Raw genomic sequence first — 15298 nt, forward strand, 5'->3', positions numbered from 1 at the left:
TATTTTAAGAACCTGCCCAGAGAATGCTGGGGTTCATACAGCTGAGGCTAACTAAAGGTTGGAAGAAAAATGTCTTTTAGCATGCAAACGAGGAAGGGGGAATCCACAGGACCCTTTTCCTACACAAAGAATTACAGGCAACTAAGAAAAGCTAAGAGCAGCAGAATTAGGCTGATAACTGGTTATCCAACACCAAGTGGTCAGCCCTGAAATCATATACATACAAGGAATGCTAAATAAACTCAGTAGGTTGTAGTTATAGGCTTATGCGTTTTTATACATATAATAATAATAAAGAAAAAAGACACAAATTTGAGAGGGAGTAGGGGCTCGTGGGAGGGGTTGGTTGGAGAAAAAGGGAAGGGGGAAATAATATAATTTTAATTTCATTAAAAATAAAAATAACCAGCAATGGTGGAGCACCCTTTAATCCTAGAACTTGGGAGGCAGAGGCAGGCAGAGCTCTGTGAGTTTGAGTAAAGGCTACCCTGGTCTGCTGAGTGAGTTCCAGGAGAGCCAGGGCTACACAAAGGAATCCTGTTTTTAAATAAAATAAAAATGCAGAAAAGCATGTCCTCATTAACATACAAGTTCACTTTGGTTTTTAAAAATGATAAAAGTTCATGTATACTAGCAAACTGTCTTAAAATATATTTCTTTATGGTTTATTGTTACAAAAAAAAAAAAAAAAACCAACTCCCTAAGAGAGTATATCTTCAGCGGACTATGCATGGGGGTTTTCAGAATTCCACACACTGAGTGAGGACCTGATAACCCACAAGCCAGCATACATTTAACTCACTACAAAAGGCAAGACCACGGCTGGGTAAACCGTGAGGCCATTCCATCCAGTCCTGCCTCTTACCATCATGAAAAATTTAATGTTTCTGCAAACTAAAAGCAAACTTTTTGCTGCTGTTCCTTGCTTGGATGATACATGAAATGTGGCTTTGGAGTGCCTGTGGGGAAAGTCTACAGGTCCTGCCCCCTGCCAAGCGTGCACATGGGACCCTTCTTGTACCTAAAAATAGATCTGAGAACCAACAAGCTGGGCTGCTCACCAAGGGCAACCCCACAGGTCACGTTCCTTAAGAAGAAAAACCCTCTGGAGACACGTACCTGGCTCCAGAAATGACGATGAATGAATCAGACAGCCAATGTCTTTGTTTCCAGGCTCTATAGTACCACAGAGAACAATGAGGCCTATGTCCCTATGGTTTTCAAGCACTTTGTCCTCAAAACTACCGAGTTTGAACCAGACTCTTCACAGAAGCATCAACACCTGAGGTGGACACACTCAGGTTGCAACTGGTGTGCACAGAAGCGAACATGCACCTCAGAGTGCCAAGGGCGCCACAGAGCAGTGGACAGCTTTCATCCGGTCCCCTGTGGGAAGGAGCAGAGCCCAGACAGGGAAAACGCCCAGCGCACACAGGCACATGGGTTCCGAGGGTAGTTTTGACACATACAGGGAGGCACCAAGGGAAGGGGGCTTTGATGACCCCAGATCCCCTTTATTGAACACAAGCGATTTTGATAAACTGACCTGGAAATTTGGCACCCAGGAGCAGCATCAAGCCATTCTACAGAAACACGTGTGTCCCTCACTCTGGCTATCAGAACACTGAAACAATGGACCAGTGAGCCACAGTTCCTGAGGGGCGGAGGAAGCTGGCTGCAAAGGCTGGCTGCCTAAACTCCAGGATTTTACGGAGTTTTGAAGGCTGCCGTTTCAGGGCTGAATTACAACCTATCTTGGGTGATCTTTAGTCTACCAAACAGCTACTACTTGCCTGCCTCTGTGTCTGACCTAACATCCTGACAAACAGATACAAACCTTGGGAACATATTAACTTAGCAAAACCCTATCCTGCACCCAACAGAAAGGCTAAGAATGGTATCATGGGGCTGAAGGGCTTAGCACCTTAGCTGCCAGCACCCACAAGGTGGCTTACAATTGTGTGTAACTCCAGTTCCAGGGGATTCGACACCCTCTTCTGACATCTGCTGACATGTAGTACATGCATACATGCAAACAAAACACTCATACACATAAATAAATCGAAAATAAGTTTGAGACAGGGCATATATATATATATATATATATATATATATATATATATATATATATAAAATCTAATTTCACTATTGTGATAACTGCTGAAAGACAAGACATTTGTTGTGAATAATATTATAGAATTATGTATTTTAATATCTAACATATCGCCAGGAATCCAGGAATTGGGTTTCTTCTTTGTGGGTGCTAAATCTTGTTTTAGAGAATCTGAAACCAGACTCAGAAGGAAACTCAAGATCCTTTTGTTGGAGTCTGAGAACCTGGGAAATGGGACAGGCTAAACATTTGGGCAGCTGACAGAAGAGATGAGATTGAAAGAGAGCCTTCTGAGTTAGAGTCCCAAAACATGGAGGAGGAGGAGGGGTAGGTCTCAATAACAAAGATCTGTATAAGCCAGATGGAGGAAGGCACTCTTCAGAAAGAGAGAGCGACCAGAGTGTCGGCCAGATTTGGACCAAAGGAGAGATGTAAAGTGGGTATCATGAGTTAGAACTAAAGAAAAGTAGACACACTTGATGGTGAAGACCTTTAAGAGGTTACATGGAGAAAGAGGACAATAGCATTGAATGGTCTGATCTTCAAGACAGACTGGAGGGTTCTGTCTCCACCCAGGACCAGAGAGAGAACTGAGATTCTATTCCTGTAGTAAAGGAAGCAGCTTTTCTTTAGACCTCCACCAAGCCATGGTACCTCAGCATTTTCTCTTCTATATGTTATTTTCTGTGTGTTACCCAGGAAATGGGAGACAGGGTCCATCTTTAATGGCCTCCAAGCCTGATAAAGTCTGCTTCCTGTTTAGTTAACAATTTGGTGTTAATATACATTATAAAATATTAAAGATAAAACCAGTATAATTGGGCCAGTTGGTTGTGGCATGCCTTTAATCGCAGCACTTGGGAGGCAGAGGCAGTTCAAGGCCAGACTGGTCTACAGAGTGAGTTCCAGGACAGCCAAGGCTACACAGAGAAATCCTGTCTTGAAAGGAAAAAAAAAAGTGTAATTCACAAAAATATATTAGGCTTAGTCTCCATTCATTGAACTATTAAATTCAATGTTCATATTGTAGACAGAATGTTCTCATGATACATGTAATACTATGTAACTCTGACATGATGAAAATGTTACTAGAAATTTTGTTCATGGGGCTGGAGAGATATGGCTTGGTGATTAAGAACATTGGCTGTTCTTCCAGAGGACCTGAGTTAAATCCCAGCACTCATATGGAGGCCTGTCTGCGACTCCAGTTCAAGGGGATTCAATGCCTTCTTCTGGCCTCTGTATGCACCAAGCATGCATATGGTGCACAGACTTGCGTGAAGCCAGAACACTCATTCACAATAAAAAATAGTTTGTTGTTTAAAAAAAGGTAAAAGAAACTTCTGTGTGTATAGATATACATATATCCTGCATATAGGACAATTTTAACATTAAATCCATTTAGAAGCTTGCTTTTCTTCTCTATTTTTTAATAAAGGAAACTCCATTCCTTCATTGTAGTACAGAGAATTAGCACCCCTTCTCTGTCTTCATGTAAATATTTCTTTTATTTGTTTTTTTGTTCATTTAATTTTATTTCCTTCCTGTATTGAAACTTTTCTGTTAGTTACCTTGGTGCTGCAATAGGGAGTGGTGGTGCACGCCTTTAATTCCAGCACTGGGGGCAGAAGCAGGCAGGTCTCTGTGAATCTGAGGCCAGCCTGGTCTGCAGAGCAAGTTCCGGGACAGCCATGGCTACGCAGAAAAACCTTGTCTCAAACAAAACAAAACAACAACAACAACAAAACCCACAACTTCATTAGGGTGCATCTCAGTGGGTAGATGATCTGCTTAGCCTCCCAGAAGTTCTGAGTTTGGTCCCAGCACTGCCCACAAGGAGATAGTGGAGGGACCCAACTTTCAGGTGGAAGCTGAAGGAACATGACTTCAGAATCATGCATGGCCTCAGCCAGCTCCAGGACCACTGTCTCAAAACAGGAAAAAACTGTATTGTACATTGAAAATTATAATGTTGTCTTCTCCCTTCTGCTCTGACTCTACTTATTAGATGAATATGGAGGTCTGAATGAGATATAAGTCTCGGGCATTTCAATGCTTGGTCTGAAGTCGGGGTCCCTGTATGGGGAGGCTTGGGAGGTGTGGCCTTGCTAGAGGAAGGATGCCATTGGGGGTGGGCTTAGAGGTTTCAATGGACTCCTTCCATTTCCAGTTCAATATCTGTTTCCTGCAGTTCAAGATGCGAGCTCCCAGCTGTTCCTGCCTCCATGCCTGATGCCATGCTTCCCCCACTGCAATGGCGATGGACTCTCGACCCTCTGGATCCAGGACCACTATAAAATAATAAATAAAATTATATAGCAATAAAATAAACCTTCCTTCTGTAAACTGCCTTGGCCATGGCGATTTAGTACAGCAATTGAAAAGTAAGTAAGATAAGGAACTTCAAGAGGACTTAATAGAAGAGACTGGGGGTGGGGTACTTGAGACCAGCTTCACTGTGTCTCCCTGGCTGTCCTGGAACTCAAAGAGACTGTTTTTAAAGAAGAAAAGCATTCCTTGAAAATCATTGTGTCTCCCTCACGTTGCACCCTGTATCATGTCTTAAGAATCTGCAGCTTACTTTAAATGCATCATTTCTCTTTTTAAACAGAACAATGGACAGGCCTGAGAAGCAGCTGCTATTTCTTCCTCTTCTTTGCCCAGTCTCTTTTAAAAGACATATCCTCCAGAAGTAGACATTGAATGCACTGTCCAGTTGCTGTTCGCATGGGTTCAAAGCATCCTCGGGAGGGCAGAGCCAAGGCCAATGTCTGTAAATGCTTTCCCTTTGTTTCCCATTATCTACTGTTTGATCACTCTTCCCCGATAGATTACATTTTCCCCTTTTGACTGGTGTGGGTGAGTTTCTGTGTTTGTGTCTTGAGTTCTCATCTCCTAAGTGTAATTAGCAATTTCAACAGAGTTAACAAGTCAATTTTTCAAGTTTTCATTATGCCTAACTAAATAGAAGTTTTTTCTCAATTAAGTTTATCTAGTTATTGTTACAGAAAAATACTATTTTTAACACTTTGATGTTTGTAAAGGTTTTAAAAATACTTCTGATTTAGAAATTAGGTGTAGTTCAATCTTTCAAGGATTCAAAGTGAGCGTTTGTTGATGCCCAAAATATATTTAAATTGTGTTTTCCTTTCTAGTCATCCATTGACTGGAAGAGGATGCAGAGAAAGTGGACTGCCCTGTGTCTTTCCTCCTAAAACGTGGGTCATTATTTTAAAATAATTTGGTCCTTTGTACAGATGTTTATTGTTTGTTGAAAACCTGGGACTAGCTCAAGGCAGTCTGCAGCTGTGGATCGCTGCACCATCTCACGGCATTTTAGAACTGAAGTACGTTGTGCTGTTCTTTTTAAAAAGATTTATTTATTATTTATAGGGCATTCTGCCTGCACACCAGACCTCACTTAGATGGTTGTGAGCCACCATGTGTGTGTTTGCTGGGAATTGCACTCAGGACCTTTGGAAGAACAGCGAGTGTTCTTACCCTCTGAGCCCTCTCTCCAGCCCCTGTTGTTCTGTTCTTAATAACATTTTCTATTTAACCTAAAATATTTGATGTTTGTTTTAAAAAAAATGTTTGTTTCAGATGAGGGCTGCTTTCCTTACTGTGGTGAGGAAATTACCTTACCACAGCCCAGACTCATTTCCGACGTGGCTGAAGGGGAAACAATGGCAAGAGCAGCTGCAGCCACAGTCGACCCAAGCAGTGGGCACGCCAGGCCAGAGTACGGTCCTGCTTCCCCCTGGCTTTGAGCCAGGCTAAACTAAGCATGCGGAAATGCCCGGCAGCCCCGGGCAGCACCCTGGATGAGAATGACAGAACATGGGGACTGCAGCTTGGGGAGGCCAGACAAGAAAAGGCCTCCCACCCACAGGCTGAACCTAAGTTTGCTCTTGTAAGGGACTAAATGATGCATTCTGTGCTGTACCTTCCTAATGTTTTTCTTTAGTTCCTGTAGTTCCCTCCTGACACCTGAAATCGACTGGTACCTGCTTAAAATGGATAATGGTGAGCCTAGGGAGATCCTACCAACCCCCAGGGAAAAAGGTTTCATAGTACATGTGTAATGCTGACCTCTTAGTCAACTTAATAGCATCTGAGGAAAATCTTCCACTTGGACAACCTTGCTGTTTGAAACAGTGCTGTATATCTGTTTGCCCTGACAAAATAAGTCTAGGTTATTGTACACGAGCTGCACTTATACATGATCTATCTGTAACAACTAACCCTCTTCCAAACTCTTTGAGAGTTTTAGCCCCATTGCGCTAAAACAATGATGCAGTGATAAAATAAAACAGTGATGCAGCCCCATTGCGCTGCTGAGAGAAAGTTTGAAATTTTACTTTCATAGGAGAAGCTTGTTTCATATATTTAAAAAGAGTTCTGCAAGGTTCTATGCAACGGTACTCATTGTTTTGGCTCTTTTCTGTATGTATTCTATAAGCAGTCTTATAGTTTCCTTAAGGAAACACTTTACAAAGATGATATTCTGTAAAATAGAAGTGTTATTGATTGCTAGCTTTTCCAGATTTTGTGATTCCTCTGCTGGATAGTTTTATGTCAACTTGACACAAACTAGAGCCATCTAAATGGTGAGACCCTCAACTGGGAAAATGACTCCATAAGATCTGGCTGTAAGGCGTTTTATAAATTAATGGTCAGTAGGGGAGGGCCCTGCCCTCTGTGGGTGGTACCATCTCTGGGCTGGTGGTTCTAGGTCTATAAGAAAGCAGGCGGAGGAAGCCATGAGGAGGAGCAAGCCAGAAAGCAGCACTCTTCCATGGCCTCTGCATCAGCTCCTGCCTCCAGGTTCCTGCCCTCCTGCTCCTGTCCTGAACTCCTTCAATGATGAACTGTGATACAGAAGTATAAGCCAAATAAACCCTTTCCTCCTCAACTTCCTTTTTGGTCTGGGTGTTTCATGGCAGCAATAGAAACCCTAACTAAGACAATTCCTGACTGTATTAAGAATATTTTCCTCAGCAAGGCAAGTACACAGGACCTAACATTGTCCCCTACCATGCTGTACCTCCTGATGATTAGAAAAGGTAAAGAACACTTGTAAATCTATAAACAGTACTTAACTTTCAAGTTAGTTTTACTCTTTTTGGTTCTTTCTGTAAGTTTCACAGCTGCTGTCTATTTACATTCTGCAAAAGCATTTGCTCCAGATCCCTGTGTTCTTGTAAAACTTTTTTTTTCCTAACATAAGATCTGTAGGAAGGAAGATATGTACACATAAATCCGGGTGCTGGTGGGGGCCAGAGCTGTCAGATTCACTGGATCTGAGTTCCAGCTGGTTGTGAGCCACTGACTTGACCTCAGATCCTCTACAAGAACAGTATGCACTCTTCAGCACTGAGTTGCCTCTCTGGCCCTGTGGCTAAGCTTTAGAACGATTGTATGGAAACCTTTTGCAGAACTGTTTGCTCCTCACGGTTGTGTTTCTGGAAAGTCTCGTGGTTAATTATTGTCCTTCAATACACTGCAGAAGCGTAACTTCTGACAAAGGAACGGGGATGGTATTTTTGAGACACTAGGACAGCATTCACAATGCCAGCAGAATGGACTCTAGGTATAGCTCTCCTAAGCATCATTCCTTTTATACCTCTCAACTGCTTAAAATTGGGCATAAGGGTTTTGTGGCACTTACTTTTTGACATCTGGCACACACATACAATGTAAGATCAAATCAGACCAACTTGGACAAATATCACATCAACACAAGATAGTACAGAAAAAAAATCAGATGGTTAATCAAGCAATGTCTCCAGAGAGCAATTTTCAGAGACAATGGGAGAAAGCTGGGAGGACTGAAATGCAGTCATCCTAGGCATAGCAGCACTTGCCCATACCCTCAATACTTGGGAAGCTAAATTGGAAGGATCATTGTAGAAGGGATCTCTTGTATAGTGTATGGATGCAACACCTGTCAATTAAACAAAACAAAACAACCTATGGCCTATGGCTGAGGCAGGGAATAGGTGGGACATCCGGCAGGCAGAAGAGATTCTGGGATAGGGCCAGCCACAGGAGATTCAGCCAATAAGATGTGATGTGAGGAAGGTGGATGCATGGTGCCTGAGCTCAGGTAACCAGCCATGTGGCAGAATGCAAATTAGTATAATGAGTTATTTTAAGTTATGAGATAGTCAGAGAAGAGCCTGCTATATGGCCTAGGTATTTATATATTTAATGAGTCTCAGGAGTCTTTATTCTGGGATCTACAGTGAAAGGAAAAACCTCCACCCAAAACACCACGACCTCCCACTACAGATCCTAAGTTTGAATCATAAAGTTTAGGCTTTATGATTATACCCTGTCTCAAAGCAAAAAGATGGAATTACTTCTGCTGCCAGCTCCGCCAAAAGAAACTAAAAGCCAAGCATGAGAAATAGGAAATGGTGCTTATGTATGGCTACATGACAGACTGAATGTGTTTTAACCTTGGTTTCTACTTGCATTCTGGTTATATTTGTCTTGGATATAAACATGTTCCACCTCAAGATGTTAAAATAGAAAGCAGGAATGTAACTGGCTTGATGGAGATGATGACATTCTAAAGATCCTTTGTGTCCCTCAGTTCTGAAACAAGGAGCTCTGAGAAATTAGAATACTCCCTAGAAACCACTTGCAGGGGGAAGAAAAAGTCTACAGACTAGGCCAGCCTGAGGGAAACTTTCCTCCCAGAAAGAGATTTGCAGGTAAGTGATGAGGAAGACTACTTGACCAGGACTGCTTATATATTCGTAACTCCGGCCTCTACTTAAACTAAAGTTTTATGTCAAGACCCAGAAGATAGACTTGGATAAGGCTCACAGGATCCCTTTGTCTTTGTACTGGCTGGTTTTGTGTCAACTTGATGCAAGCTAGAGTCATCAGAGAGGAAGAAGCCTCAGTTGAGGAAATGACTCAATGGGATCCAACTGTGGGATCCATTTTCACAATTAGTGACCAGTCCATTGTGGTAGAGCCATCCCTGGGCTGTTGGTCTTGGGTTCTGTAAGAAGGCAGGCTGAAAAAACCATGGTGAGTAAGCTGCTAAGCAGCACTCTTCCACGGCCTCTGCATCAGCTTCTGACCCCAGGTTCTGTCCTGTTTGGGTTCCTGTCTTAACTTCCTTCAGTGATGAACTTCAATTTGGAAGTGTAAGCCAAATAAACCCTTTCCTCCCCAACTTACTTTTTGGTAACAGCGTTTCACGACAGCAATCGAAACACCCTAACTGAGACAACCTTCTTTCCAATGCAGCCATGTTAAATAAATCTTCTTTTCTTTTCCTTATTAATCTGTGTCTTTAATCGCCTTAACAAAGGGGTGGCCAAAACTGGCTCAGTGTGACACCGGCTTTTAACCCTGAATCTAATAACAGTAGTTTGCATCTGTAATCTAAGCATTTAGAAGCTGGAGGCAGGAGGATCTGAAGTTTAAGGTTATCCTTAGCTACATATTAATTTTGAAGTGGCCTGAGGTGCATGACACTTTGCTTCAAAACAATAACAATAAAATTTCTTTAAAAGACACATAAGACAAGCAAAATAACACACATGCCTACATTCCCAGTACTTAAGAGCTAAGACAGGAAGGTTCAAGTGACACCCTTTCTCAATAAAACAAAAAAGAAGAAGAAACAAAGCAAAGGAACAAAACCCACAAACAACAAAGAAAGAAAAATAAAGTATCCTTGCAAAAAGAAATTTGGGAGGAATGATGCTCCAGCCTCTCTTGGGCAGGACCTGCCACAGAAATCACCCACATCTGGCCAGGAGAGTACTCTTTTCCTATCAATTAACCCCTACTTCTTCCTGGGGAGCCAGAATTTCAGGGCTCAAACTTTGGGAAAAGGCTACCTTGAGAACTCTCTGGAAGTCGAACCCTCAGCCAAACAGATGTCTCAGTTGCTGAACAAAGCTTTTATGGAATGAAGTTTCCACTAGAATACAGAGACAGCCCCCTGATCTCTGCAGGTTCAACACAAACCATTGGCTGCTTCATGATCACCCATGTTGAACCCTCTTACCCCAAGAGGAACCATCAAGCCCAGGGTTTAGAAAGCCCTGCAAAAATACTGAGATTCCAAAAGAACACAAAGGAAACAAGCAATGCCTCAGATACTATCTGTCTCTAAAGATGGCTACTTAAATTGCAAAAAGATTTGCCCTACAGCTCCCTGAAACAGCAAGATTTTAGGGCAGCTCCCTTATATTATATGTCTAATATCCACTTATAAGTGAGTGCACAGCATGTTTGTCTCCAAGAGCACTGCAAGAACACCTGTTCCAAAGCCCCATGAAGTGAGCTGAAGGCAGAATGGCACCTTCAGTTTGCTTGGCATCCTCAGAGATGCCAACATGCCTTGGCTTGTTGCATCAGGAAGACTACGGAATAGAGTGGAGGAGGAGCCCCAGAGATGCACATATAAGATTGGATGCTCTTTCCCACCTGGAATTTATTCAACCAAAAAGTCACACTCAAGGAAAGACCACCTCTTCGTTATTTGGGGCCTGGCATTGGTCTGGGACCAGTACAGTTCCCAGTTCGTCTATATCTTTCCTTCAGCCTTCTCTCCATGTAACTGTCCATGATAACTGTTGAGAGGCATGAGAATTTAGAAGTTCCTGTGGCTGCCCTCCAACTCAAATCTACTCCTATAACAATATATCAAGCTCTGGGTGAGCTGACCATGGGGAGACCTCTTTGGAAGGAGCAGCAGTTGGCTTTCTCAGAACCTTTGAAAGGAACACAGTGCATGAAACTGACAGTTCCCAGAAGTAGGTTCTGACACCCTCAGAGAGGGAGCATGGAACTCGTCCTAATCCTGAGCCCTGCCTCTCAGTGAACAAACCCATCCTTATGCATACTACAAATCCTTCCTCCTTAGCCCTTGCCCTAGCCCTATGAGTCAATTGAACTCATTCTTATTGTGAAGGTCACAGGTGCTTTGCTACTTTGTTAGGGAGTGTCTATGTAGCTATGCTTAAAGCCCTGTTGTGATAATTGTCACTTGGAAACCTTTCCCCAAAGTTTACTACACTTAAATGTGTAAGAAGAATAAACCACAAGGCCAGACTCTGGAAGTTTTGACTTGGTGCCTACAAAGATGGTTTCATTCTTCACTTTGTGCAAATTGTCTCCCTGCTGGCTGTGAAATGCCCTGACACTTCCCCTCCAGAAACCTGATAGGAAAAGAAATGATAGGAAAAGAAAGACAGGGAATGGAAAGTGAGTCATTGGTAAGTAAGGGTTATCAATGAATTTTTGGAAGATGGAAAGCTATTGAAGAGAAGTAACTAAAAAATAAACAAATAAATAAGAAAGAGAGAACTTCTGCCTAACCTGCAACAAAGGGGAACCTTTCTCCACACAATCCCAGAGAAGCCTCCAATCCCTGAGACACTGATGGGTAAGTGGCAGCACCCAGGGATTCATTCTTGGTTCATTCTCCCCCACATCTCTGCCCAGAGAAGGCCAGAAAACTGCACCCTCTTGACAATGAGTCTGCTTCTAGGGAAACTCAATGATCTCAGCACAGAGTTCTATGCACCAGAACAGAGAAGGCCCCGTAGAGACACCCCCAGGATGATCTTCAGCAACCAAGCAGTCTGTAAGCCTCATCCACTCACTCAGTGTTTACTACCATATTCAGAAATACAGACAGACAAAAAAAAAAAAAAAAAGGATCACGAGGTATTCAAAGAAAGCCTCCCAGTAAAAATAGGAGATTAATGAAGAAAAAAATATAATCAAGGAGGAAACAAAGAATATGAGAAATAGAATAATTCAAGATGGCTGTCACAAAAATGTGTGAAAGGCTGTCTGTTCTGGCAATTAGAAAAGGGCTTATAGAAAGAATAGAATGTAAATGATGGTGAAAATCAAAAATATGAACACTAAATCTTAAAAATACAAAAATATGGATTACAAAATAAAGTTAAGATACTATCCCAAGGCTGGAGAGATGGCTCAGCTGTTAAGAGCACTGGCTGCTCTTTCAGAGGACTTGATTTTGATTCCCAGCACCCATAGAATGACTCAAACCATCTTTAATTCCAGTTTCAGGGGATCCAATGCCCGGGATAAAAGGCATGTATATATCTATGGTCCACACATACATGCAGGCAAAATACTTATATATAAAATAACATAAATCTTTAAAAATTTAAAGATATTCTCTCAGACTGTGAAACTAAAAATAAAGACATAGGTCAGTGGGTAGAGGCACTTGCTGCCAAGCTTGGCAACCTGAGTTTGATCTCCCAGAACCCTTCTCGTGGAAGAACTAACTCCCACAAGATGTCTTCTGACCTTCACATGTGTGCCATGGCATTTGAGTGCAGACACACATGAGCACACATATACATACAAATTAACCAATCAATAAACAGACAAATGTAACCTAAAATTTTAAATAAAATAAATAAGTAAAATGAAGACATATGTACAAGAAGCAAAGAGAGGGGCTGGAGCGATGGCTTCACGGTTAAGAGCACCATCTGCTCTCCCAGAGGTCCTGGGTTTGATTTTGGCACTCCCATAGCGCTTCACAGCCGCCTGCAGCCCCTTCTCCAGGAGATCTGACCCCCTCTTCTGGCGTCCTTTGGCAACAAGCACACATGCGGTGCACAGACTACACGCCGGCAAAAACACCCCGGGCAAAAACACCCCTACACATAAAAAAAATTTTTTTTAGAGAATAAACAAAAACACATGAGGCTATGTGTCCAGCTAGTGTCTCATCTAATAAACTGGAGTTTCAAGAACTTGTCAGACAAATAGCATAGTCCTCATGCAAGTCTATGGCAGAGACGACCCAGTGGCTAGGAGCCTGTACTACCTTTCCAGAGGACCAGCACCCAGGAGCTCACAACAGCCTGTATCTCCAGCCAAAGGGTTTGACACCTCTGGCCTCCATGGACACCAGTATGCCTATTTACATGCCTAACACACACACACACACACACACACACACACACACACACACACACACACACATTTTGATTGCATTGCACCCTTGCTGGAGGGTTCTGTAGCGTGCAAAGACGTAGAAATGTGCATGATTTAGTTTCCTTTCCTCATTGCACCCTCCCTAGGGAGGCTGCTTGAAATCCAGGCAAAGTAGGGAAAATAACAGTTTCAACACAGGCACAAAGCTGAAACAGGGGAATGAAGAATTCCCCCGACGGAGGACTCCAAGGGAGTGAAATAGGTAGCCAGGGGTGGCAGTGCCTGCCTGCAATCCTTGCACGTGGGAGGTGAGGCAGGAATATGAACAGATCAAGCTTGAAGCCACGTCTCAAAATCCAGAGGCCCATCCCTACCCTCCCCCCAACAGAGTTCTTTGTTTTGTTGTTAGGGGGTTGGGGGAGTGATTTGCACATGCTAGGCAATCTTTCTGCCTTGGAGCTACACTCCCAGTCCTAGAGATAAGTAAGAAATTTTAAGAGCTTGGGGCCAACAATCAGACGAACTAGATTTAACTCCTGCCTTTCTCTCTCCCAATTATTAGCCAGAACTGTGGCCAAGGGTTACTGAACTTCTGCACTTCTTTCGTGCTCTGTAATAAGGAAAAATACGTGTATTTCATGGAGTTGGCAGAAGGTTACAGAAGAATGCTGAACCTTACCAGGCTTATCAGTGATTGACACAAGTGAAGTGCTCAGTGGCTAGCCTGACGGTGGTAGGTTCGGCAAACAAGGAGCAGACAGAAATAGAAACCCTCCAGGAAGACAGTCTTACAAGAAAGAATGATATTAAAGTACAGTCGTTGATTTCGCGATGAATATTTACAGCCCTAATGAAGTAAATGCTGTATTATGTAAAAGCAGCATTGCGTTTAGGACCAGCTTGAAAGCCTGGGAAAGTCTCACCTATTTATCTAAGAGGAAGCCCAGGGATGGCGCTAACAACAAACAGACTCAGGCAAATAAAAGAATCACTGAAAGAGTTCCGCAGTCATCTGTGGGAAAAGAGGTCTGTTATTGGGAACTCAAGGCACACATCTGAGAAGCAGAACACAGGGCACCCGTATTTTCTTGTACATTTATAACAATAGTGCATATGGCAGAGAAGGGTCCTAATTCTAATCAGTTCAAAAATTAAGAGATTTTTTTTCCCAAGAGAAAGAAGCAGATGCCCAGAGAATGCACCTCACCAAAGCCGCAGGGACAGCTGCGTGGTTGGAGACCACGTCACCTGTGTGCCAGCATCATTTTTCTCCCGCACAGGAGGCTTGATACAATGTGGCGACCATGAACATCAGCCCAACACCTGTGCAGTGCCAGCCCACAGCTAGTATTTTTAAATTGTAGAGATTAAAACTGCCCCTCCACCTCCTGCCTGAGGCTGTCAGCCCAAGAACGCAGCAGCGGCTGTACAGGCAGAGAGGCTATTTCCTCAGTCTCCAATCAGTCTACCCCACACCCGCCTGTGCCCTTCATACCCACCATGACATGGCACATGCTTAGAAGGTACATGCATGTTCTCCGTGGAGCTAAGCTTAGTGGAGAAAGGAAAGCAAATGAAAAGCAGTCTCAGAAAGCCACACAGCCCAATGCACACTTGAGGGTTAGTTGACCACTGACATTGCCTGTCCTTTACACCCTGCTAGTAGCGAGGAAGGCACAAGATGGCTAGCCACAGACTATACCTATCAATCTAAGCTTCTGTTGACTGCATTTCTTTGTCCAAGAGGGCAGAGACCTCAGGAACAATTGTCATTGTCTCCTTCGGTCCTACGACCTTACCAATTATTCCTCAGGCTCTAACTTCAAAGCATAATGGCTTGATGCCACCCTTACCGCAAATATCTGGGTGTAATGTGATGCCCGATGCTGGCCTCTGGCGCTGGGCCTGCACAGTGCTGGGACAGGGCACAGAGTTCCCATCCTGTGGCCGCAGTGGCCAAGTCCTGTTTACTTTGCCTGGAGATGGATGTTGCCCAACTATGTGGAGGCCTGGGAATGAGGTGGGCTGGCTGGCTGGCTCTTCTCTGGAAGAGCTCAGGCTTAGCGATAAGCCTGGTATTTCCGCTTATCTTTGACCCTGCCCAGGCCCCAGAAGCATCCAGAGGCTTCACTTGGTTATCTGCTTTCCTGAGCTGTATCTGCCTTCCCTACTTCCTGCATCACTTAGCAGATTGTCTAATTGTGAAACAAACAGCATGTAGTC

The 15298-nt window shown here is 43.3% G+C and overlaps 1 protein-coding gene across 2 annotated transcripts in view; it reads right to left on the reverse strand.

Annotated features, from left to right (window-relative positions):
• Mylk3 (myosin light chain kinase 3) overlaps positions 1-15047 on the reverse strand; it is a 54839-nt gene extending 39792 nt beyond the window's left edge. For both annotated transcript variants that reach the window (XM_055621221.1, XM_055621222.1), the window contains exon 1: positions 14929-15047. In XM_055621221.1, coding sequence (XP_055477196.1) covers positions 14929-15015 — 87 coding nt within the window. In that variant the 5' untranslated portion in view covers positions 15016-15047. The remainder of the gene's footprint in view (positions 1-14928) is intronic.
• Between the last annotated feature and the right edge of the window lie 251 nt (positions 15048-15298).

The sequence above is a fragment of the Psammomys obesus genome, unplaced genomic scaffold (genome assembly GCF_907164565.1).
Source record: "Psammomys obesus unplaced genomic scaffold, mPsaObe1.curated_primary_1811, whole genome shotgun sequence".
In the NCBI taxonomy this organism is placed as follows: domain Eukaryota; kingdom Metazoa; phylum Chordata; class Mammalia; order Rodentia; family Muridae; genus Psammomys; species Psammomys obesus.